The 24,289-nt window shown below is 65.0% G+C and overlaps 3 protein-coding genes and 1 long non-coding RNA gene across 7 annotated transcripts in view; 2 read left to right on the plus strand and 2 right to left on the minus strand.

Annotated features, from left to right (window-relative positions):
• The window catches only part of CFAP74 (cilia and flagella associated protein 74), a 48,607-nt gene extending 43,258 nt beyond the window's left edge, over nucleotides 1-5,349 (plus strand). For 3 of the 4 annotated variants that reach the window (XM_045548727.1, XM_045548725.1, XM_045548728.1), the window contains 12 exons: nucleotides 513-562; nucleotides 1,186-1,320; nucleotides 1,457-1,566; nucleotides 1,697-1,752; nucleotides 1,865-1,984; nucleotides 2,227-2,382; nucleotides 3,282-3,411; nucleotides 3,523-3,677; nucleotides 3,915-4,047; nucleotides 4,236-4,366; nucleotides 4,570-4,704; nucleotides 4,893-5,349. In XM_045548727.1, the coding sequence (XP_045404683.1) occupies nucleotides 513-562; nucleotides 1,186-1,320; nucleotides 1,457-1,566; nucleotides 1,697-1,752; nucleotides 1,865-1,984; nucleotides 2,227-2,382; nucleotides 3,282-3,411; nucleotides 3,523-3,677; nucleotides 3,915-4,047; nucleotides 4,236-4,366; nucleotides 4,570-4,704; nucleotides 4,893-4,994 (1,413 nt within the window). In that variant the 3' untranslated portion in view covers nucleotides 4,995-5,349. Of the gene's footprint in view, nucleotides 1-512; nucleotides 563-1,185; nucleotides 1,321-1,456; nucleotides 1,567-1,696; nucleotides 1,753-1,864; nucleotides 1,985-2,226; nucleotides 2,383-3,281; nucleotides 3,412-3,522; nucleotides 3,678-3,914; nucleotides 4,048-4,235; nucleotides 4,367-4,569; nucleotides 4,705-4,892 lie in introns of those variants that run through there. The other variant, XM_045548729.1, reaches the window with a different exon arrangement.
• A 1,994-nt stretch (nucleotides 5,350-7,343) lies between these two features.
• Nucleotides 7,344-9,036, plus strand: TMEM52 (transmembrane protein 52). Its single transcript, XM_045546487.1, has 5 exons — nucleotides 7,344-7,410; nucleotides 7,492-7,535; nucleotides 7,634-7,675; nucleotides 8,192-8,370; nucleotides 8,466-9,036. Exons 1-5 carry the CDS (start codon nucleotides 7,345-7,347, stop codon nucleotides 8,639-8,641), a joined length of 507 nt encoding a protein of 168 aa, XP_045402443.1. The 5' UTR covers nucleotide 7,344; the 3' UTR covers nucleotides 8,642-9,036.
• A 366-nt stretch (nucleotides 9,037-9,402) lies between these two features.
• Nucleotides 9,403-10,308, minus strand: CALML6 (calmodulin like 6). Its single transcript, XM_045546580.1, is given in 8 exon segments — nucleotides 9,403-9,451; nucleotides 9,517-9,618; nucleotides 9,687-9,707; nucleotides 9,709-9,811; nucleotides 9,892-9,981; nucleotides 9,984-10,028; nucleotides 10,031-10,064; nucleotides 10,192-10,308. Coding segments are annotated over 8 exon segments (561 nt in total).
• A 9,627-nt stretch (nucleotides 10,309-19,935) lies between these two features.
• LOC123635999 lies at nucleotides 19,936-23,556 on the minus strand. The gene is made up of 2 exons (XR_006734274.1): nucleotides 20,754-23,556; nucleotides 19,936-20,518 (listed from the first exon to the last, which is right to left on the minus strand). It is a non-coding gene; the product is annotated as an uncharacterized LOC123635999 (long non-coding RNA).
• Between the last annotated feature and the right edge of the window lie 733 nt (nucleotides 23,557-24,289).

A 24,289-nucleotide genomic window follows, 5' to 3' on the forward strand; every position in this document is an offset into this window, starting at 1 on the left:
CAGTGCACCCGAGTGACAGCTCACCTGCAGCCTGCTGGGCGGGCGTCGAGGTGCGGGGAAAGGCCCCTGGTTCTGGTGGGCTCTTCACCCATCTTTATGCCTCAGTTTCCCCATGGGTGAAGGCAGGCGCTGGAGTCGCTGAGCAGCCCCAGGGGGTTCTGTGCACTGGGGCCTCAGGTGCCCTCTGGACACCCCTTTGTCTCCATTGTTCAACCCCTTCTGCACCTGCCTCCAGTGCCCAGGGAGCCAGTGGGTCTTGGGGTCCCTGTTCACCCCAAACCGGGGGCTCCCAAGGTTCCCACATTCACAGTCAGCCCAGGTCTGCTTGGCTGGGCCCAGAGCAGCCGCAGGAGGCAGCCTTGGTGCTGCTGGGCCCAGAGCGGAGCTAATGGGGGCAGCCCCACAGCCGAGCTCCCCTCGCAGTTTGGAAAGGACACGGCGCCCAGAGGAGGGACCTGTGCAGACGGTGCCTTTCCACACTTCGGCTGCATAACCAGTACCGACCTCTCCAGGTCTCCACCCACCCCAGGCTGGAGCTGCAGGAGCAACAGCTGAAGGCCAGGTGGGCTGGGAAGGGCTGCCCCCCCCCAGCTGCCTGGAGCTGCACTGGCCCATGCGGCTAAGTCCAGGGCTGACGGCTTCAGATACGGCCGGACCCAGACACTGCCCTCCTGGACACCTGCCACCCAGCTCCCCTGGGCCTGGGGTCTCCGTGAACAGCCTTGCTCCACGGGCAGGGGCCGCCCTGACTCTCGTCTTCCCAGGGGGCGAGCCCTGATGGGCTTGGGTTACCTGCCAGCCCTGCACACAGACATGCAGGCCCAGAAACATGGCCCTCCAGTTAGGAGCCAAAAGCGCCTGTTCCTCCCCCAGCCCCACCCCTGGGTTGCCCAGCAGGGGCCACACAAGGGTGGGACAGCCAGCGTGTCAGACAAACCTGGGGCAGCCATCGCCTGGGACCTGGTGTGGCCCCAGCCTGCTGCCCCTTACCTCTCTGGCCTTCCCGGGAGGGGCCACTCTGTGCCCAGGGCCCTAGGGGTCAGGTGTGGCCTTGCAGACCCCTCCCTGGAGGGTGGGGGAGGTCGGATCCCACGCTGAAGAGCCCGGGGCAGGACCTAGGGTTGGAGGCGTGGCCGGGGGCAAGGTGGGGCAGGGTGTGAGTGCACTTCGGTGGCTTTGTTCCAGCTCCGACAGGTACCAGGCTGCCCAGGCCTCCCTGGCTAGAGCTTTCCAGGGGAAGTTTGACAAGTTTGTGGTCCCCTGTGTCATTGCCAGTGGTGACACCAAAGACAGGAAGGGAACAGAACCCCTGAGCTTCAGGTACGGAGTGCTCTGGCCAGGATGGGGCGTAGCTGGCTGCAGACCCAGCGTCCCTCCTCCGCCTCCGCTCAGACCTGGGGCCTGGCGGGCACAGGCCCCCCACCCTGCCCTCACCGTGCCCTTGTCCCACCCCCAGCCCCCACAACACCCTGTACCTGGAGCTGTGGTGTCCAACAGTGGCACCATCTGTCGTGGTGACATCCGGAAAAGGCAAGACCGTCTTTGACTTTGGCGATGTGGCCATAGGTGAGTCCTGATTGGGCCCAGACACTCAGCCCCCCCAGGCACACCCAAGCCACCACCCAGCTCCCTCGCCCCACCCCAGGGCTGTCCCTTGGGACCTGGGGCTGAGACCTGAGTCTCCTGCTCATTGCAGGACACAGCGGCATGAAGAAGGTCTCCATCCAGAATGTCTCCCCGGAGGACCTTGCTGTATCCTTGTCCACACCCAGCTTGGGCAGCTTACGGGTGGGGTGGGGGCCTGGTGCGGGGCTGTGGCAGAGCCCAGAGGGGTTGGCGTCTCCCTCCTTGACATTGAACTCAGGTGAAGTTCTCTGTGCTGGACCCCAATGGCCCCTTTGTCCTGCTGAACCCCTGCAGCAGGCTGCACACGGGCGAGACAAAGGTCCTGGTGCTGTCCTTCTCTCCCCATGAGAGCGTCCCGGTGAGCCCCAGCCCCGCCCCAGCTGACCCTGCAGCCCTGAGCTCCCCAGGCTGCAGGACCAGAGTGTGCTCAGGCCCAGAACACGCCACACCTGGGTCTGCCGGCAGCCCGTGTCCCCAGCCCTCGCTCTCGCCAGCGAGTGAGCGGAGGGGACAGAGCTCCACGCTGTCAGCTCCCGTGTGCACGGACCAACATGCCTCTGACAGACGTCTGCTCCTCGCTAAGGGACGTGGTCTCCCTAGGCTCAGGAAATGCTGGACGTCGTCACCAAGAGAGGCACACTCTCCCTCACCCTCATGGGCACCGGCGTGGCGTCCATGACCACGTGCTCCATCGAAGGCGACATCCTCAACATGGGCTACGTGATTGCCAGGGAGTCTGTCTCCTCGGGCTTCAAGGTGAAGCCCACCTCCGGGCCCCGGCGCCTGCCCCAGCTTCCCAGGAGGGGCGTCCACCTGGGGAGGGGTCAGCCCTGCCCTTCAGAGCCCGCCCTGGGTGGGGAGCCAGTGGAGGCGCAGGCGGCCCCTCCATCCTGCCGCCTCCGCTGCCTCTCCAACAGGGCAACGCAGGCCCTTGTTTCTGGGAAAGCTGAGATGTCCCCTGCCCTCCACCCCTGAGCCTCCTCGGTGCTCCTGTCCTTCTGCCCCAGGGCCTTTGCACAGAGCGCCCCTCCAGCAGCCCTCCTGCTTTGCTGCCTGAACACTGCTTTAGGGCTCGACTCAGGCACCCCGGAGGCCAGGGCTTGCAGAGCTCCCTGTCAGGGCCACTCTGCCCGTGGCTCCCACGGCTGTTGGTGAGGGTGCCTGGCCCCGGGAGCCGCTCCTCTGAGTGTCACACCCGCCTGGGCTTCGGCAGCCCACAGAAGGACACCTGCCTCCTCGCCTGGTGCAGGTCGGCCCTGGAGGCAGAGCCTGAGAGGGGTGCTCTCAGGAGGGATCGAGGACGTGGGTTCAGCTAAGCCGGGCCTGAGTGAGACCTCAGAGGAGCTCTGGAGGACAGGGGGCACCACAGAGCTGTCCCCACGTGCCAGGCAGGGAGCAGGCCGCCAGGCTGGTGAGGGCTTCCTATGAGGCTGGGTGAGAGGAAGCGGCACCAGCACTTCAGCCAACTGCAGGAGTGGGTGTGTCACTGTGGGAGTCGGGGTGATGGGGCTTAGAGGCAGGAGGCCGCCTGGGTCCCCAGTCGGTGTGGCCAGTGGCAGGCGACCACATCATGGGCACTGACAACAGGAAGAGGGCAGCCGACCCTGCCGGCAGGCCGGCCGGGCCAGTCCCGTGACCGGCGGCTGCTCTCGCAGCTGCAGAACAACTCCTCGCTGCCCGTCGAGTTCCGCGTGCAGCTCGAGAGCCTGCGCAGCCGCAGCGCCGAGGCCCAGCAGCAGCTGCCGCAGTTCCTGGCCTCCCCCGCCCAGAGGACCCAGGTGGTCGGTGAGCGGGGCTGGGGGTGGGGGCGCATGGCCAGGGCCGGAGTGGGGCTGGAGACGGGGTGGGGCAGAGAGGGACCGCGGTGGGGGAGGTTGGACGTGCCGCCACCCGCAGGCACTCAGAACTTCAGTGGCCAGAGCGTGTTCAGCGTGGCACCCGTCCAGGGCATCATGGAGCCAGGGAAGACACAGGACTTCACTGTGACCTTCAGCCCGGACCACGAGAGCCTCTACTTCTCCGACCGGCTCCGTGTGGTGCTCTTCAAAAAGGTGCAGCTCCCAAGCCTGGCCGCGGCCCCCCCTGCCCCCACCCCCCCCCGTGCCCTGGACCTCCCTGCGAGGCCCATTCTGGAGGCCTCAAGCACCCGTCAGCCCCTTGCGCCACAATGGGGGCGCTGTGTCAGGGTCACCTGGTGGAGTGACCAGAGTCCAGGGTCCTATGGGGTCCCCACCCCCCAATTCCCAGGCCCAGCCCCAGCCCCAGAGCTGCTGCACTTGTGTCCCCAGACAGTCTCCCACCAGATCCTCCTGAAGGGGGCTGCCCGCGAGCACATGATGTTTGTGGAGGGCGGAGACCCCCTGGATGTGCCTGTGGAGTCCCTGACAGTAGTCCCGGCGTTGGACCCCGAGCACAGAGAGGGTGAGCACCCCCAGGAGGGGGCCGTTAGAGGACCTCCCAGCACCCGTGGCCTCGCACCCAGACCTGGCAGCATAGGGCAGGCCCAGCCCAGGCCCCTGGAACCCACCCCCGTTCCTCAGCCTGACCCTGGGCCACCCCCCGCGCACCCCTGACCACCGCCAGCTCCTAGCCAGGCCCTCCCTCTCCAGACGTGGAGGAGCTGAGGCCCATCCTTGTGACCCTGGACTACATCCAGTTTGACACAGACACGCCAGCCCCGCCTGCCACGCGGGAGCTACAGGTGGGCTGTATCCGGACCACCCAGCTGTCTCCAAAGAAGGTGACCACAGCACTGCCCCGGTAGCACCTTGACATCCTCCTCAGCCTCCCCTGCCCTGGTGGCCTTGCCCCTCTCGGGGCTTGTCTGCGACTTCCTGCAGCAGCTGTGGGGAGGGTGGGTGGAAGGGGATACCCTCGTCCCCCATCCCACTGCCCTGGGAGCAGCATCTGGCCCGCCAGCCCCCAGCAGCCCTGTGCCCACAGACGGTCGAGTTCAGCCTGGACAGCATCTCGTCCCTGCAGCACAAGGGCTTCTCCATAGAACCCTCCAGGGGCTCCGTGGAGCGCGGCCAAACCAAAACCATCAGCATCTCCTGGGTGCCGCCAGCCGACTTCGATGTAGGTGCCTGCGGGCTCCAGGCCAGGGGTCCCCGGGAATGCCAACGGCTGGGTGGGCTGACACCCTTGCGCCACCCAGGGAAGGGATGGCTGTGGAGGGCCTGGGGGTGAGGTGGGCAGGGCAGCAGGGAAGACAACAGAGCTGCCGGGGGTGCCCTGCGCTAAGGGTTCTCCCCTCCCCTCTGCAGCCAGACCACCCACTCATGGTGTCAGCCCTGCTGCAGCTCAGAGGGGACGTCAAGGAGACCTATAAGGTCATCTTTGTAGCCCAGGTGGTGACCGGCCACTGAGGCCACAGGAGCCTCTCGACAGAGCACCCTCGGCCCCTCCTGCCACCCTCAAAGCCCTCCCCAGGCTGTGGCCAGGCCAAACCACCAGGGCCCTGGGACCTGGGCATCCCCTGCCCGGCAGGTCCTAATGGGCAGCTTTCTGCATGGCCCATGGCCAGCTCCTGCTGCCCTGGACCCAGAGGGCCCAGGGTCCAAGAGCACCCCTCCCTGGACCTCACACTCAGCTGGCACAAGGTCAGGCCAGTCCCCAGCCTGCCCACCCCCCAGCCCCCAGCCCCACCCGCACCTGCGCAGCCTCTGGAGGCCCCAGGAAGAGCCACCCCCACAAGCCTGTCAATAAACTCTGTGAGCAACACGGGGGCTGCAGTGTGGTGACGGCAGGTTCTCCACTGGAACGAGCACAGAGTGAAAGGTGGCAGAGCCCTGGGGAAGCAGCCTTCCCCGCATATGCGTGCATGAGCACACACACATGCACACGCACACACACAACCCGTCCATCAAACGACAAACTGCCTGGCAGGGCCTCCTGGAGGGTGGGAATCTTGCTGGACATCTGTGGGGGGCCACCCCGGCCCAAACACCAGGAGAGACCCCAAGTCCAGAACACTAGGGAGAAGGGGGGAGGGAGTAGGGACTCCAAAGCCCAACAGGCCCCTTAGACCCCCAGGCTCCTCCCAGTTCCAGGACCCCTGACGACCCCAAGCAAGGGTGAACGAAGGTCAGGGTCCCAGCTCACTCACACGCTGCCCTCAGCGCGGCCAGGGTCCAGGGTGAGGCCCAGCTCCTGGGATTGGTTTCCCCTTGCCCAAGGTGAGGCTGGGCTGGGCTTTCCGGGCCCTGACCCATCCTTCAAGGGAGAAGACAACTCCCAGCCCCCACCCCCCACCCCCCAGCTTCTGTCCTCTGGAGTGTGTCTGCCGGACACGTCCCACAGAGGCCACCCAGCCTGGCCCTCCCATCACTAGGCAGCCTTCCCTTGCCTGGCAGGGTGGAGGGTGGCGCATCCGGGTGCTTTCCTGGGCACAGACCTCAGGGACACTCATCTGGAACTGCCCACCCACACCGTCCCCCTCAGTGCCTGTCCTGCCTGGAACCTGCCAAACTCGGAGCCAGTGACACTGACCCTGGAGTGGCATTTTACAGGACTTCTGTCCAGTGGTTCTTGGAGGTGGCAGGCCCAAGTCCCTCGCTGGCCCCAGCTTGCTTCCTGCCAGATGGGAGAAGGCAAAGTCACCGGGCCTCGGCCAGGCCCAGCCTCAGGACGAAGTGCTCCCTGGAGGGCGTCATCCCCTGGGAAGGCCACTCTTCCAACCCCTGGCCTGGCTGTCCCGCTGGCAGGCCCCTGGTACTCAGTGGCCCAGGCCCTGCCAGGTCCTGCATGAGGGCAGAGCCTGCACCTTCTGAGCTCCGGGGAAGGCCGAGCTGGATTTGTGTCCATCCATGGCTTTCTCTCACTCCCGCACAGCCAAGGCAGGAGCAGGGGTGGCCTGGAGCCCTCAGGGGAGGAGCCAAGCAGAGGAGACCCTGCCTTCAGGGGGAGGGGTCACCTCCCTTCCAGGGGGACACAGCAGCGCCCACACGCCCCTAAGTAAGGGCGCAGCCCCTCCCCCGGACAAGACAGCCACCCTGCTCTTGCTACACCCGCCATCACATTGTGCTGCTGGTCTAGCGGGGACCCTGGCCAGGTGGGAGGAGGGCAAGGGTCAAAAGTCAAGGATTCTCCTGGAAGAAGGGCCCCGGCCTTCCGGGTCTCCAGGCTTGGGGAGGGCGCCGGGCCCCGGGCCCTCGGGGCTTTCCGAGAGTCTCCGCGCCCAGCGCAGCCGGCGGCGGGGCGGGCCGCGCCCGCACGTGGGTGTAGGGCAGTGTCACGGCGGCGCTGCCAGCTTCGTCCCCGCGGCCACGCGCTCCGGACCAGCTCCGCGGGGCGCCGAGCCGCGCAGAGACCGCCGGCTCGGCCCGCAGCCCGCGACCTGGGGCCTGGGCGACGCGAGGGCTGGGGGTGGGAGTGGCGCGGGACGGGGCGGAGCTTCCTCCAGACGCGCCCCCCGGTGGGCGGTGCCCGCAATGGGCCATATCATGGGGGCGGGGCCGGAGGGTGTGGCAGGGCCTTGGTGGGCGGGGCTTGTGAGGTGGGTGTGGCGGGGCTTGGGGCGAGGGCTCGCTTTAGGGGCGGGGTCTCGGTGAGCTTGGGCGGAGCTTGTTTGGGGGCGGGGCTGGTGGGTGTGGCGGGGCCCCGGTGGGCGGGAGCGTGGGCGGGCCCAGTGGGGGGCAGGGCTTGCTGTGGGGCGGGGCCGCCGGGGCGGGCCCATAAAGCTGCGCGCCAGCCTCTCGGCCTCGCCGCCCGCCGAGCATGGCCCCGGGGCCGCCGACCGCCCGCGGGCTCCTGCCGCTGCTGCCGCTCCTGCCGCTGCCGCAGGTGGGTCGGGCCGCGCGGTTTGGCATCGCGGGGCGGGTCTGCTCTCAGGTCCCGCCCCCCGGCTCACCCGTGTCCCCGTAGGTGGCGCTGGGCTTCGCGGACAGCAGCTGCGACCCCTCGGACCAGTAAGTCGGGGGGAGGGAGCGGGGCCGGCCCCGCCCTGTGGGGAGGGCTGCGAGGTCTGCCGCCGGCCCCGCTGCTCCAGGTGCCGCCGTCCCCGCAGGTGCCCGCCCCAGGCCCGCTGGAGCAGCCTGTGGCACGTGGGGTAAGTGGAGGCGCGGAGCCACCGGTCCGACGGTTCCTCCCGGGGAGGAGCTACCGGGCCAGCCCGCCAGACCCCCGCCCCACCTGGCCACCTCCGCTGCCGCCTCCCCAGGCCGCTGGCGGGAAGGCGCTGGGCCCCGGTGGCCTGGAGCGGGCAGCACTTGCCCCACAGGCTGCACGCGCTTTCCCGCCCCTCCTGCCTGCCCTGCGGTCAGCACCCGGCACAGGGACCGTGCAGTAGGCCCTACTGCCGGGGACAGTGTGTCCTGGGAGTGAGCCCAAGGCCACCCCTGGCCAGCCCGGAGAGACAGCCAGGGTAAGCCCAGTGGCTGGAGGCCAGGCCAGGCCAGCTCCTCAGGCCAGGCTCTGGCCAGGGAGGTCTCCACGTGGACAGACATTCTCTGTTTTCGTATCCTGTTTGCTGTCCTGTCTTGGGTGGTTGGGCCGTGACTGTCCCAGGGTGCATGTGCGCAGCAGCGAGGGTCACTCCAGCGGTAGGGCCTTGCTCCCTGCCCAGGCTGGTCCTGCTCGCTGTCCTCCTGCTGCTGCTGTGTGGGGTCACAGCCAGCTGTGTCCGGTTCTGCTGCCTCCGGAAGCAGGTGCAGGCCCAGCCACATCTGCTGCCAGCACAGCAGCCCTGTGACCTGACAGTCATCCCTGTGGACAGCGACAGCCCTGTGCACAGCACTGTGACCTGTGAGTGGCTGGTGGCCCGCCTGCCGGGGAGGGGGGAGGTGGTGGGGAGGTGAATGTCAAACCTACCTCCACAAACCCACTCTGGTTCCCTGCAGCCTACAGCTCCGTGCAGTACCCACTGGGCATGCGGCTGCCCCTGCCTTTTGGGGAGCTGGACCCTGACTCCATGGCCCCTCCTGCCTACAGCCTGTACGGCCCTGAGCTTCCGCCCTCCTATGATGAGGCTGTCAAGATGGCCAAACCCACAGAGGAAGAGCTGGTGCCCCCCTAGAAACCCAGCCTGCCCCCTGGGGCTTCAGGCCTAGAGACCACTCCAGAGCCCCAGGAGCCAGGCCCCCATGCCCAACACTCCCGCTGCAGCACTGGTGCCCCTTGAAGGAGGCAGGGGACACTCCTGGAGCCATCGGACCAGAGCTTGGAGTATTGGTGCTTGGAGCCACGGGGCCCCCAGCCTGCCCACATCCTTCCCCCGGGGGACCTGCCGTCCCGCACGGTGCTGCAGACTCAGCCTCACACTGTCGCCCCACTGCCCCCCCCCCAGGCAGGCTGCTGCTTTCAGCCCCTGGCCCTGGCCCAGCCCCAGCGGGCCCTGAGCCTCAGGAGCTCAAGGGCAGCTGTGACATCTGCATCTTTCTAGAGCAAGAATAAAGTTTGTATTTAAGTGGCCTCTGCCTGTGCGGGAAGGGCTCTGGGGCTCCAGGAAGGGCCCTGAGGCAGCCGAGCCCCAGTGCGAGCAGGTGGCATGAGCACGTGGGCCTGTGCCTGTGCCCAGTCTGCCCTGCAGCCTGGCGTTTGGAGCCCAGAACTGGGCAGTGGGTGGTATCAGGTGTCACAGCAGAAGTGACTGGGGCCTTGTGCCCAGGCTGGCCCAGGAAAACCCTTTCCTTTCTCCAGCACCACGCCTTTGCCACCTCTCCCCTCCAGACTGGGGACAGTGAAGCACACGTGGGTCAGGCTGGAGCGTTTATTTGACACGAGCCGAGTGGGGTGAGGCGGGCGGGCAGCGGCCTTCCGCAGCCCCAGCAGCTGCTCCTACTGGACCAGCTTGAAGGACTCTCCGGTCATCATGGCCACGAACTCCGGAGGCAGAGGGTCAGTCAGCGCCTACTCTGCTGGCGCCCGCTCCCAGGCCACGCCCACTCACCCTCGTAGTCAATGGTGCTGTCCCTGTCCTTGTCGGCCTCGGCCTCCATCATCTGCTCCGCCTCCACCTCGTTGAGGGGCTCCCCCACGTTCATGAGCACGTACCTGCGGGTCCTGGCACTGAGCCACGGGCCTGCCCACCCTCCCAGCCCACCGCCCAGCCCGCGCCCTACTTGAGCGTGTTCCAGTCAGTGGAAGACGCGGAAGGCCGCCCCCAGCTCGCTCTCCTGGTTCCGCGCCTTCGCGTGGGAAATCCCCGTCAGGGCCAGGAAGCCGTGGCCGTTGAAGAACTCTTTGTCTGCAAGGAGCCCGAGTGAGGCCGGCTGGGCCGCCACCCCGCACACGCCAGCCCAGCCCAGGCCGCCCCGCGCCGCTCACTGTCTCTGCCCACGTCCTTGGCCATGGAGGCCAGCTCACTCTTGGTGGGGTTCATGCCCAGCAGGCTCATGAGGCGCTCCAGCTCCCCGTCTTCACCTCCCCGTTGCCTTCCTCGTCAAACATCTCGAAGACCCCCTGTACTCCTTGATCTGCTCCGCGGACAGGCGCTCCATCTGCAGAGGACACCGTGCCGGCCACGCCAGGGCCCCCGTGCCCCTCTGTCCAGGGGAGGGTTGGAGGCACCCCCCCCATCTGCTTGGCCACGCTTCAAGGCAAGTGGTCAAGAGAGGAGGCCCCAACCTGGAGCAGGCTCCAGGACAAGGTGACAGCTCTCCAGGACGAGCAGGGCTCTGCCAGGTAGCTTAAAGGGGCACAGTGAGCAAGGCAGAGCCCGGTGTGGGGGCACAGGCCAGCCATGTTGGGAGCAGGGTGGGGAGGGGCCTGGCCCGGGCCAGGGCGAAATCTCTCAGGAATGGGCTTCCAGGCCTGCGTGTGGCCAAGGCTTTCAAGGCAGCCTGTTTGGCACCCTGGGACAGTGCAGCACCTGGCCACCCCTGCCTGCCACCCCTGTGGCGGTGGGTCCACAGGCCAGCTTTCAGAGAGGGCTGCTCCACCGTGGCCCCAGAATGAGGGCAGTGTCGGCGGCCAAACGGCTCAGCCCCTTCCTGCCCAGGCTCCCTAGCTCCCTCCTCAGCCCCCCAGAGAGGCCCTCGCACCCCTGGGCGCCAGCTCGAGCATTCCCTGTGCCTAGAGGTCTTGCCCAGCTTTTCCTGCACTGGGTGCTACTCCCAGCTCCAGCTAGACCCACCCAGCAGCCCACTGGAGGCTCCACCAGGCACAGGGAGCAGCTTTACCATGTTGCGGCCGGCTGGAGGGCAGGTGCTGCCGGGCTGAGGCACAGGCTGCTGCGGGCAGCGGTGGCAGCTGAGTTTTAGCTGCCCAGCTGCCCAGGGTCCCTGGGGTCCAGATTCCAAGAGCCTTTTATGGGTGGGAAATCCTGCCGGCCCTATTTTGGGACAGGCTCTCTGCCCTTCCCCACAGAGCCCCTTCCTGGCCCTCCCTGGCCTGGGTACCCCTCACCCTGAACACGGGCACCGGGGCCTCACACGCAGTTCCCCGCCATCCCCCCTTCCCTGTGCCACCCTCTGACTCTGCCCTCCTGCTGCTCTACATGGGGCCCTCGCCCCAGGGTGTCACCAAACACTGTGACACTTCTTGTTGAGGGCCCACCCTGGCCAGCTGGTGCCCCGTGACCCGAGCTAGGTGCCCTCCCATCCCCGTGGGCCCAGGCCCGGTGCCAGCACTTCACAAATATGCTCTGAAGACAGGTTAAATGAAGAGTTGCATTAGGGACCCTCCTGGCCACTTTGCGCTGAGGGTCTCCAGTTCAGGCAGGGACCACTGGCCGTGGGCTGGGCTGAGGGGGTCAGGGCAGACAGCACCTGGGGGCTGGCCTGCCCGCTGGGAGGCCAGGAGTGTCGGGGGCTGTTCTAGGGTTTCTCAGGGAAACCTGACCTCCCTTCCACTCAGAATAGCAAGGCCGGCTCCCATGGGAGCCATGTGCCCAGGCTGGTTGGTGACAAGGCGCCACAACAGCACACAGACCCTTTGCGTACACGCCCACACACACCTGCTCACTCTGCAGACACACACGGACCCCTCCATGCGTGGGTCAAACTACCCACAGGGTAGGTTCCCAAAGCCACAGCCCAGGCCTCCTTGCCCCTGCTAGGCAGTGGGCGTGAGGTTTGTGGTTGCAGGTCTAGGCCCTCTTGGGCTGAGGGGCTCTTCCGGCCCCTCCAGCCCCTCCCCAGCTCCCCACAGTCCTGGGCACGGCCCTCAGGTCATACCCACACACACCTGTTCCCCCCAGCCCCGTGATGGCCTGACGGGTCCAAGCAGGTGAGGCGGCCCGTGTCCCTTGCCAGCCCTCTGCCTGCCACAGGATGCTTCCCGCCGAGGCCAGGCCAGCTGCTGAGGCTGCAAGATCTGTGCTGACGGGGCAGGCCCGCGTCGTGGGCACCGGGTCAGCAGGCCCAGGGCGCACTCCAGCCTGGGCATCTCCCGGCTGAGCCCAGGGCAGGGGCTGGAGGAGACGCCGGCTCTGGGTTTGGTGGGGTGGAGGGTGGCCCTGCACCTCCATCCTGGCTGCTCTCTCGCCTTGGTTTCTCCCTGGGCCAGGGCAGGGGACTATTCATGCACTGAACACCTTCCCCAAGGTCACAGGATGGAGGGAGTCAGCACCCAGACCTGCCCACCCTGGGGTCCTGGCCCGGGGTCTTCAGGTGGAGGCTGGCCAGGTTGCAGAAAGGGGAGCCTGCACTGGCCACCTGGCCCTGAGCAACCCGCAGGACATTGTTCACCGGCTCGTCACTCACAGCTGGTGCAGAACAGGCTCTGCCTCCTGCACCCCCAGACCTCTATCTTCTGACATTCCCATCTGTGGCCCTGAAGGTTCCGGACTCCTGGTGGCTTCCCAGTTAAAGCTCACAGCTGGGATCCCTGGAACCCAGGTTAGAGCAGAGGCAGCTCTCCCCACCCCTTCCCCCCAGGCCCTGACGCTCCAAAGACGGGTGGAGCAGCGCGTGGCCACAGCCACAGCGGCCCCTGTCCCTGCCTGCTCCTGCCCACTCCCAGGCCCCCAAGAAAGGCAGTTCCCCTTGGTCCTCACCGCAGCCCCCTCCTCTCGGGCTGGCCGACCTCCGCGTGGCCTCTGGACGTGCCACATACGCCTAGGACCTGTGGCCACTCCCTCTCTATTTCCCTGCTTGTGTCTCTTCCCATCACTGTTAGGAAAAAACTGAGAGGGAAACCCTAGAGCGCCCAGCATGCCACCTTAGCCACCTCTGCGTGCACAGCACAGTTGTGCCAACTGTATGCACTTTGTTGTGCAGATCTCTAGAACTTTCTCATCGTGCAAAGCTGAAACTCTGTGCCTGTTAAACACTAACTCCCTCTCCTCCCTGCCCCCGGCCCTGGCAACTTCCTCTCTGCTTTCTGTGTCTGAGCATTGACTGCTTTAGACACCTCATGTCAGCGGGATCATGCAGAATGTGTCTTTTGCGACTGGCTGCTTGCACCGAGCACGGCGTCTTCAAGGCTCACTCGTGCTGCAGCGGGTGACGAGCTTCCTTCTTTTTTAAGGCCAAGTAACATCCCACTGTGTGGCCGGGCCGTCTGCTGAGGGACACTGGGGCACTCTCAGCCGCTGCAGCACTGGGTGCCTGTCCAACCACCAGCCCCAGTCACAGCAGCCCACGTGAAATAACTCTCCGCTCCGCGTGTGTGAGAGACACGTACGTGTATGTACAGACAGGCACACACACATACACATGCACACACATGCCCCAACACGCACACGCACGCAGCTCCAACGTGGCCTCAGCAGCAGACCCACCTCCCCTGAGTCCCAGCCGTGGGCCCAGGTGGGACTCACAGGTCCCCCTGCCAGATCCTGCTCCGCTTCCTGTCACGGGGGCCGACCCCTAGTGTGCAGCTCCTACCCCAAACTACATCCGGGTTCAGCTTCTGGGGGCCTGGGCTGTAGACGGGTGTTGATGATGGACCCCTCGCCGCCCACCTGAACAAGCACCACTGGGACAGGACACACGTCCCTGCGTGGTCACCTGTTGCAGCTGTCACTGGCAGTGAGTCGGGAGGGTGAGGAGGCTTAGGGTCAGGGTCAGCGTCAGGGTTAGGGTTAAGGTGGCTTCTGCCAATCAGCTACAAACAGGAGGGAGGAGGCGCCAGCCAGGTGTGAACGCAGGTGTGAGCGCTGGGGCCGCTCTGGCTTCACGCAGCTTCTCTGCTCTCGATCCACAGCCCGGGACATAAGTCGGGGGTGTCATCTCCCACAGTTTGAATCTCATTCGTCTGCAGGTCTGCTCCCCTTTCCCCATGAAGTGCTGATACTCCCACCCCCAAAGCGGGAAGACCCTCCAAGGCAACATTGGTTTCCCCCAGGACCTCCAGCTGCCTGCAGCATAACCCAGCACCCCTGACGCGCTGCGGCACCTGGTGGGGCAGGGCCCGGGGGCTCCCTCTGGGGCTGGGCATGACCTCAGCAGGAGGGACTCTGCACACACCTGCGGCCACCGTGCTGGGGCTGCCCCCAGGCAGTGGCTGAGGGTACTGAGACCCTGCCCTGAGCATCACCTGCTCGGTCCTTCTCTTCTCCAGCCCCCCACGGGACTTGTCTCGGGGTCTGCTCGTGGGACCACAGCCTGCACAAGGGGTGCAAAGTGAAACCCAAACTTAGACCAGACCACACTCAGCAGGAGGGGCCAAGAGCTAACAGGCCTGAGATCCAGCACTGTCCGGGAGATGGCTAGGGACAGTGATTTAGGCTTAAAATGTCATTGTGACACTTTTAAGGTAACCATGAAAATAACTGAAACAGGTTACATAACCTCCACACCAAAAAGGAAAAGAGAAAATGTAACAACTCTCAGGGGACAGGCCGGGTGCGGTGGCTCACGCCTGTAATCCTAGCACTCTGGGAGGCCGAGGCGGGAGGATGGCTCGAGGTCAGGAGTTCGACACCAGCCTGAGCAAGAGCGAGACCCCATCTCTACTGAAAAAATAGAAAGAAGTTAGCTGGACAACTAAAAATATACAGAAAAAATTAGCTGGGCATGGTGGTGCATGCCTGTAATCCCAGCTACTCGGAGGCTGAGGCAGGAGGATCGCTTGAGCCCAGGAGTTTGAAGTTGCTGTGAGCGAGGCTGACGCCACGGCACTCTTGCCTGGGCGACAGAGCAAGACTCTGTCTCAAAAAAAAAAAAAAAAAAGTAAATCCAAATATTTCAGTAATCCAGATAATGCCATATAAAACAATCAGCACCTAAAAAGCAGATTGTCAAGACTGGATTAACAAACCAAATGGCAGCGCCTGGTGTTTATTAATACAAGACGCGACCTTCAAGAAGGATACAGAAAGGCAGCAAGTAAACAGGCGAACCCAGGCGATTCTGCCTGGCCCAGGGCTGGGGGCGCCGGGGCCTGTCCAGTCACCCGGACTCTTGGGGACCTTTCATAAGGGTGTCACGGGGCATCCTTTGCTGAGTCTGGGGTTGCAGCCTCAGAACAATCCTTTCCGAACACCCCCTAGGTGGGGCCTAAGACTGCACCCGGCGTTTCTCTCTTTGCCAGATCTTTGCTTCTCGTGTGACGTCTGCGTGGGTCAGCGTCTCGGCAGGTGCGGAAGCTGGTGCTGCAGACTGCCCCACCTCTAGGCGGCGGGCGCCTGCGTGCCTGGCCTAGGCCGTCCGGCCCCGCCCCAGCCTCCGCCCCGCCCCAAACTCGGCCCCGCCCCGCCTCCGGGCTCCGCCCCAAACTCGGCCCCGCCCCGCCTCCCGGCCCCGCCCCCCAGCCGGAAGTGCCGTCGCCCGCGCCCGCTCCATGTCCCCACCAGGCGGCGGTCGAGGGCCGCGCAGAGCGGGCGGGCGTGGGGTCGCGCGGGGGGAGGGGCGGGCGCCGAGGGAGGGGTCGCGCGGGGGGAGAGGCAGGCGCCGGGGGTCGCGCCGAGGGAGGGGTCGCGCGGGGGGAGGGGCGGGCACCGGGGGTCGCGCCGAGGGAGGGGTCGCGCGGGGGGAGGGGCGGGCACCGGGGGGTCGCGCCGAGGGAGGCGGCGCCGGCGGTCCGGGCGGGACTCGGAGCCCGGCGACCCTCTCCGCTTCCTGTGCTCTCCCTGCGCTTCTGGTGTCACTTTCGGGGTCCCACGCGGTGGGGACGGAGGCACAAGCGTCCCTTCGCCCTGCGGAGGAGACGGCGGGCGCGGCCGGGCGGGTGTCTCGCATGGCGGGGAGCAGCCCACCCGCTGCCCGGCCTCTGCCACGGGCCGCTGCTCACTCCATGGCAGGCCGGTTCCGGGCCCTCCCTCCCTTGTCCTTTTCCGTCTTGTTTGAAGGTGACAACAGCAGATCATTTTGTCCAAATGTAGCAAGAGCCTCAGGCCTCTCCGTGTCTCGGTCGGGGCACCTGGCCAGGGGGAGCAGGAGCCTCTGCACCCACCGGGCTGCTGCCTGCCGTGCAGAGGGGCAGTGCTGGGGCGGTGGCCCTCGCAGGTGGGGCTGGCACTGCCGGGCCTTGGCGGAGCCCTGGCCTAGGCAGCACCCGCGGCTCGAGAGGCGCAGGCCTGGTGGCCAGGCAGGTGGGCCTCAGGGTGCCCAGCAGGCTCCCAGCTGGGGTTGGCTCACAGTCCCTCACTCCTGCCACCCTCTGCAGGGGCAGGGGGATTCCTCCCCATGTTCTCTTTCAGAGGTGGGGGCACCTCAGTGCCCGCCCAAGGCCTGACCCCCGTGGCCCCCAGAGGCTGCTGGAGGGGCCACAGGTGGGACAGACAGACCCTTGGAGGTCTGACTGGCAGGCTGGGCCCATCCCCAGGGAATGCCAGGGCAGGCCTGGGCACGAGTCCCAGGGGCCATGCAGCCGCACAGCCAGTCTCAGGCCAACGTCACAGGGAGAGGCTTCAGGGACCTCGGCTCCAGGCAGCCACCCCCAGCAGCTGCCCCTCGTCCCTGGCCTGGCCCACTGTTTTCCAAAACACCCAGCACTTGCAGGCCCAACCTCCCCAGGAGGGACAGCCTGGTGGCCTTTAGGGACTTCCCGCTCCACCCTGCACTCTCTCTAGCTGCTTGGGATCCTCTCCCACCTCCCTGGGCTCAAGCCCCCAGGCCTCCCCACCTACCTCCTGGCCATCCAGACCCTGCTTCAGGCCCTGGCTGGCCCCCAGGTCCCCTCCACCCGTCACTGCCCCCCTTTAGGTACACTTTGCATCATCTCCCAGGTGGCAGGTGCCTGAGCCTCAGGGACAGCATTCTAGACAAACAACGCTCAGGCCCCTGGGGCACTCCCGGGAGAGGACCCTGCCAGGGCTGAGCCCCTGGGGGTGCTGCGTGGGGCGGCTGGGCGTGGCCCTACAGAAGAGCAGGATCAGGGTGCCCAGCCTGAGTGTGAAGTGCCTGCTGGATGTGGTTTGATCGCAGCCGGGCAGCTGGGGCAGGTGTGGGCAGGAGAGGACAGTGACCCAGCGACCCCTCATTGCTGTCCCTGCCGGCCCAGCCCCCAGCTCCCTGGGTGCCCACCTCCACCTCAGAAGGTGCTGGCCTGCACTTGGGTCCTAGTTGGGGGTCTCAGGGAGATTCCATGGGCCTGATGGGCTGGGCTTGTGCAGGGGCAGGGGGACAGCTGGCAAGGGGGGCAGGCTCGGCGGGCAGGAGGGGCCAGTTGGCTGCCCCAGGCAGGGAGGGGGTGGGAAGGAGGCCAGTGCCAGGGGCCAGGTCCTTCCTGCTCCAGGTCTGAAGAGGGACCGGAAACCTGGCACCAGGTGTGGAATGGAAGTAGGAGGCCCTGCAGGGTTGGGCATGTGGGGCCCCCAGGGAGCAACACCCGCTATTGGCCCCATCTCCCACCCCCGCCCCTGCTGCCAGCAGCTCGCTGTGGCTCTCTCTATTCGGTGCCTGTCCTGGGCAAGGGAGGAAGGGTCTCTGCTCCACTAACAGTCGTAGTGCGGAACCAGGAACTGGGGGGGCTGGGGCTGCTGAGTAGAGGCAGGAGTGAGGGGTGGGCCCAGGCAGAGTCCCCCCTGCCTTGCCTGCGGCATCCTCAGGCAGGCATTCAAGGCCTCTGTGAGGTGGGCTCACCCCCTATCCCCCAGCCCTTCCTGCCTCCGGGCCCAGCTCTAGGACCCTGCAGCTCCCAGGCAGGGACCCACCCATGCCTGGTCCCTGGTGCCCAGGCCACACCAACCTACAGGGTGGCAAAGTGCCTACCTCTTTCTGGTGACACAGGGGTTCCTCCCGGGGGTCACTCCCATTGTGCTTGTGCCGGGCTCCAGGACAGGCACGTCTCTGCCCAGCCCCCCAGCCTGGGAAGCCCCTGATGTTGCACATTCTGGACTCTGCCGGCCGAGGCCTGTAATTTCCAGGACCCCAGAGCGGGCCTTCCTCTCACGCCCACCCCCAGAGCTTCAGCCCCTCCCAAGGGCTGGCCTGGTGGAGACCTCCCAGTGTCCCCGTGCCCCACCCAGGCCAGGCTCCTCCTGCCCACCTGCCCCTGGGAGCCCCCATTCCTCTTGCAGGGACATTGGCAGCCCCCGGACAGGCCTCAGCTACCCGTGCTCCCACCGTGTGCCCCTGCCGCCCTGCCCAGGCCCGGTGGTCCGAGGCAACATCTAATAAAGTCTCGGACTGGAAAGGCCCACAGGACAGCACATCCTCGCCCACCCCCAACTGCCCTTCCCTGTCCTCCCGGCTCTGCCGCCCAGCTGCTTAGACAAACACCTGAGTGTCAGCCTAAGCCTGGTCCTTATCCCTGTGCTGTTGCAGGTCCTGCTGCTCGAGGACACCTGGCCCCGTCCAGCCTTCCCCGTCTGCCCCACCCCTCCCTGCTCTCCCCAGCCCCACGCAACGTCCTCTGCTCACCAGCCAGAGGGGTCATGCCCTGCTCAGGACCCCTGGTGACTCTCGTCATGTGCCTGGCGTGTGCCCCCTCACCGCACAGGCCCGCTGAGAGTGACCACCGCCGCCGGGCGCCTCTGCTGCGTCCGGCCAGAAGGGCTGAGACACCACCCTGCCATCCAGGCACCATTCCGTGGCCTCCCCATCTGAATTTATCTTTTTTAAAGAAGTAGGTGATGTGTGCCAGTGGCCTTTTTTGCAGGAAGAGCAAAGCCGATCCTCAAATCCATGTGCAGTTGCAAGGCCCTGAATAGCAAGAATAATCTTGAAAACGAACAAGTGGAAACACTCACACTTCGTGGTTTCAGAACTCACTACCAGCTGCAGTACTCCGGACGGCGTGCGACAGGCGTAGACACAGAGACCTGACAGGTAGGACGGAGAGCCCAGAAACGAACTGTCACAGTCGGATCAACCGACGCTCAGCAAGGGTGCCAAGACCAGGGGTGGGGAAGAATCATGTGCTCAGCAGACGCCGCTGGGCAGCCACGTGCAGGAGAGTGAAGTTGGCCCCTACCTCATACAATATTCGAAAAGTAACGTAAAATGGATCAAGAGCCTAAGTTGAAGAGCTAAAACATTATATAAGTCTCGGAGGAAAACATAGGGGCAAATGTTCACGGGCTTAGACTTGGCAGTGATCTGTGAGCTGCACGAGCACAGGCAACAGAAACTTCGTCAGAATAAAAATCTTTTGTGCGTCAAAGGACACAACCAGAGCGTGAAAAAACAACCCATGGAATGGAGGAAATTGTTGCAAATCATAAATCTGATGAGAGCCTAGAATTCTGAGTATACAAGGGACTCTTAGCACTCAACCAAAAACAACCCAATTCAAAAAGGGGCAAAGGACATGAATAGACATTTTTCCGAAGATGGTAGAAGACAGGCAACAAGCACGTGGAAAGATGCTCAACGTCACCAATCTTTAGGGAAATGCAAGTCAACACCGCAGTGAGATACCAGCTCACACCGACTTGGAATGGATATTATTTTTTTAAAAAGGAAAATAACACGTATTGATCAGGATGTGGAGAAACCGGAAATGTCCACACTGCGAGGCAGGGGTGGAACGTGAGCCGGTGCAGCCGCTGCAGAGAACAGTCCGGCGGGACCCGGCAATTGCGCTCCCAGGCGAACGCCCCAAAGAACTGAAAACAGACGTCCAAGCAAAAACGGGTACAAGAATGTGCATGGCAGCATTATTCATAACAGCCAAACGGTGGAGACAACCTAGATATCCACGGACGAGAGAGGATAAAATGTGGTCTATGCGGACAGTCATTCAGCCGCAGAAGGGAACAGAGTGCTCCTGCATGGCCTCGTAGGCATGCGGCTGGAGAACTGCGCCACGCCAGACACAAGCGGCCACGCGCTGTGGGATCCCACTTACACGGGGCCCCTGCCATGGTCACTCACAGAGACAGGGGCAGAGCAGGGGCCTCCGGGGCTGCGGGGGGCGTGGGGAGTGACTGCTGCTGGGAGTGGGTTCCTCGGGGGCGACGGAAACGTTTGGGGACTAGACCGTGGGGACGGCTGCACAACATTACGAATGTACTAAATGCCACTGAATTGTACACTCGAAAATGGTTAAAACAGTAAATTTTATGCATGTTTCACCACAATTTTTTAAAAAAGTAGCTCATAAAGCAGCACCCCATGCCGGGGAGCCAGTGAGTCGCCGGAAGTACTCGAGGGTCTCCTCTCCTGGCCAGGAAGGGAGGAAATCCCTCGAGGAGACCTCTGTGTCCTGAGCTGGGCGGGACCTTCCCCCCAAGCCACGAGGCCAAGTCCCCGAGCGCTTCACAGGGAGTGTCGGCGTGGCAGGTCTGCCTGTCGGACAGCTTGAGAGGAGACCGAGCGCCCAGGTGCAGATGGGACAGTCACCGGGATGCAGGCCTGGAGGAAGGGGTCCTTCCGGCCGGTGTCCGGATGCCAGGGTGCATGACCGTGGCAGCACTTGGGTGACTTGGCGAGGTGTGGCACTTTCGCCTGTAAGTGGCTGCAGAGTGGGGGGCAGCTCTGGGCTTGCGTGGCTGTGAGGACCTGTGTCCCTTCTCCTCTGTGCACCTCTTTGTCCCGAGAGAGCCTACACTGGACGGTCCCCTGCTTCCAGAGAGGCTCTTCATTAGCCGCCTGCCCACTGGCAATGGCCTCAGGCTGGCTTCCTGGGGGTGGAAGGGGAGTTCCAGGGCACACAGGTCAGGCCCTGGGTCCATCCTTGGGCTGCCCCTTACCTGGCAGGGCCCCAGGACAGTGGGCAGGGGGCTCGGGAAGGCTTTGCCCCAGCAGCCCTCCTGCCCACACTCGGCCGGGCACCCCAGGGGCCTGGCGCTCACAGAAAGGTGGCGGCTGGACTGCCCTGCCCCCAGCGTGCAGGCAGCGCAGGTGTGAGCTGTTTACCTGGCAGGTGTCAGAGGAGCCACGGAGCCCAGCCGGTGCGCCATCCTCGGGGAGCTGAATCCCCAGAACAGCTGGCGCTGCTGTTCCCCAGGCGGGCCCACAGCAGGTGATGGGAACTTGGGGACAGAGGAACATGCAGGCTGCTCCCATTCTCGGAGGGCGGAGGAGGGTCAGAGTGGGAAGCCTCGGTCACCCTGCACTGGCCTGTGGCCACCGAGCCAGAGTGGCCCACTCGTGGTGTGTGTGTCCCCACTCCCTGGCCCCAGGGACCTCCCCCCAGCACACCCAGGCAGGTAGGTGGCACCTCAGGCCAGGAGGATTGACCAGGCTGGGGAGGAGAAAGTTGAAGATCCCAGAAGGGGTCTTGAGGGCTCAGAGCCCCAAGGTTTGGCTGCGGTGACTGACCCGGGCCAGCCCTCCTCAGCACCCCGGACCCATCCACTGGGCTCCCTCTGAGGCCTCTCCCCCTCTCTAGGCACTGAGGCACTGTGTCCCTGTGTTCCTGTTTGCTCATGTCTCTGGTGACTGCCTTGGCAACCTCACGCTCTCATCTCTGTGTAGGTGTCAGGGTCTGGGTGTGGGCCACTCTGACCCTCGGTCTCTCTGGGTCTTTGGGTCTCTGCACCAGCTTCCTACCCCCTCTCAGTCTGGACATTTTCAACCCAGGATGTGTCCTGGGCATTGCGCCAGCAGCACTCCCCGGCCCGAGGATGCCGGTGACCTGCAGGAGGGCGGGGTGGAGAGCCCCACAGAGAACAATTGCAGCCTCCTGGCCAAGGTTGCCGCCCAGGCCAGGGCAGGAAATGGGGCCAGGGGCTGGGTGGGTGGGAATGCTGACATCCCTCAGAGTCGGTGGACTGGGTGGTGGGGTGGAGCCTCACAGTGCCCTGCCCAGGAGATGCCCCCAGCCTGCCTCGGGGTGGGGTGTGGGGAGGCCCGGCGTGCTGCATCCCGCCCCCCACCCCAGCTCTACCCTCTGCATCCTCTGAGCCAGGGTCTCAGAGCTGCCCTGGGGCAGGCCTTGCCCAGGTCTCGCTCTTAGCCCTGCAGTCAGGCCCAGGGCCCCCCAAACTGAGCCAGAGCGGAAGACACAAGTCAAACCTACCTTCCTTTATAAGTAGCTCAGCTGTTGCTCAGCCAGGAGGGAGGTGGGGACACCTGTGTTCTCTTTTATCCCCAGGGGTGCCGCCCTCCAGTGCCAGCCCTTGCCTTTGTGCTGAGGCTGTGTTAGCCCAGCAGAGCTGCTAACTGCAGCCCCTGCGCTCCCTGCCCGCGAGGCCACATGAAATCTGGGCGAAGCCTTTCAGAGTCTTCTCGGGCTCTTCCGAACACTGTGACTGCCGAGCTGGGGTGACAGGAAGGCAGGGCTTGCAGTAGCCATCTCCCCGCCAGGCAGAGAGAGCAGGTACCCTGTGGGGAAACAGAACCATGGGCGGGCACAGGGAGAGCCCAGCAGCCTCCCTGAATGCCTGGATCCAGCTGTGCCTGAAGCCCACGTCTGCTCAAGGACTCCTGTTCACTGAGCCAGTCAACTGCTTCTTTTCCTGTAAGCTGGTTTAAGCTTCTGCCACTTGCTGCCCTGAGTCCTGACTGATGGGACTTGAGAGTGTTGCACACTTGCACACCTGGGCACGTGGCTTCTGGGTCTACAGGCCGGGGATACGGCTGTTCCAGCTCATGGTCACATCTTTCTCCCTTAGAGAGGTTTGCTTTAAAGCAAAGGCTCCCCGAAGCAGGATGACGTTGAAAAGCCCCTCGTTTAGGTGCACGGGTGGCACCCAGGGCCCCTGGGTGGAGCCAGGATTTCTTTCTGTCTCTATACGAGCAGTTCCAGGGTTTTGCAGCGAGACCCGATGGCCCCACCACAAGGCCCCGGAGAGGAAGGTGGGTTCTCCTGCTACTGCCTCGTGGGGGGGCAGCCGCTGCCGGCCACGCAGGGCCTTTACCGGAGCTGGCGGTCTGAGCTACACCGGGGGCTCTCAGCCCAGCTGGGCGCCTGAGCTCTCCCTGGGATTTGTGGCCCAACCCTTGGGGGAGGGGAAACACCCCCAAATGCATCTGCTCACCTGCGGGTGGGTCACCCACCTCTCCCCCCTGCACCCCTTACCTGGCACTCCCTGACTCCCCATGGCCCCCCAGGTGTGGCGTCCCCACCATGAGGGATGTCCAGCTCATGACCACAGGTGAGTGACCAGGAGGGTCAGGGGCAGGAAGTGTGGTGGGGCCTGGGACAAGGAGGAGCAACTCCCCGCACCAGTGGGGGAAGAGCTGGGTCCTTCTGAGGTCTGCTGGTGGCCAGGGGGCCGCTGCCAGCCTCCCCCCAAGGCCCAGGAGGCGTGGCGAGGCCCTTGCCTTGCTCTGCCTGCCCCACTGGCCTGCTGTGCCTCGCCGGGCATTCATCCCCAGGGGCCCACGAGGCTCGTCCCCACGTCCTGCTGGGCTCTGTGCCAGAGTCCCCTCCTCATGGCCGCTCTCTGCAGGCCCTCATCGACCCTCCAGCAGAGCTGGCAGCTCCCTGCCGAGTCGCCTGGTACCCGCGGGCCCCAGGTGTGTGCTGAGAGGAGAAGCCGTGACCCCATTCCCTCACCAAACCCTGCCTTCAGAGCCTGCAGGAGCTAATTAGGGCTTTCTTCTTGATCACCTACATTCCGCATCCCCCGGCACTGCACGTGCTCCTCCTGTCCCACCCTCCCTCCCTGCTGTCGCCAGGCTGGGAGGCAGGGCCAGCTCCTGCTCACGGGAAGGCAGACACCCTCCGGAGCAGGGAGCCGGGAGCCCAGGGCGGGACAAAGGGACTTCTGCGGGTGCCCCTCCCCGCTCAGCCCTCCCACTGGAGGGAAATCCAGACAGGTCCCCAGCCGCCCTGAGACCCTTCGAAGCCTGGCTGGAGCACGTGCACCCAGGGCACCGCCAGGATAGTGCAGTGGGTCCTGGTGACATGGACAGATTGTTTGAATAATTCAGATTTAAACAGACCTACTTTCCCGTTAGGCCATTTCCTGCTAAACAGCAGGTGGAGGTGGGGCATCTGAGAGATACCTTGTCGCTGCTCTCTGGGTTTTAAAAAAGGCCCGCACACAGCCAGGCACGGGGCAGCCACCTCCACCCTGGGCCCCAGCTCGGCCTGGCAGCCCCCCACGGGCCTGGCCCCGGGCTGGGCACAGCTGACCAGGTATGGCTGTGGACCCAGGGCTCTGGCTGATGGGAGTGTCCCTGGAAATTGCTGGCCAAGCATGGGCTGTCCCTGATTTTTGCCCCACTGTGGAGGGGACTGAGTGGCAGGTGGGGCCCAAAAAGTACAAGAGGCCTCGGCCGACGGGCGTGGAGCGTGGAGGTGGGGCAGGGAGGGCAGGGTCCAGGGTCCTGCAGCTCTTGAGGTACAGAGGGGAAAGCTGCCCCTTAGCTCCAGGGAGGGGCCCTGGCTGCAAGCTGGAAGCTCCTGGGGATTCCTAATGAGTGGCCAAGGGCCAGGGCCAGGGCCCCTGCTGCCCAGGGACTGTGCATGTCAGAGGGGCAGGAGGCCAGGTGGGCAGCTC

This window comes from Lemur catta, chromosome 3, assembly GCF_020740605.2.
Source record: "Lemur catta isolate mLemCat1 chromosome 3, mLemCat1.pri, whole genome shotgun sequence".
NCBI classification, from domain to species: Eukaryota; Metazoa; Chordata; class Mammalia; order Primates; family Lemuridae; genus Lemur; species Lemur catta.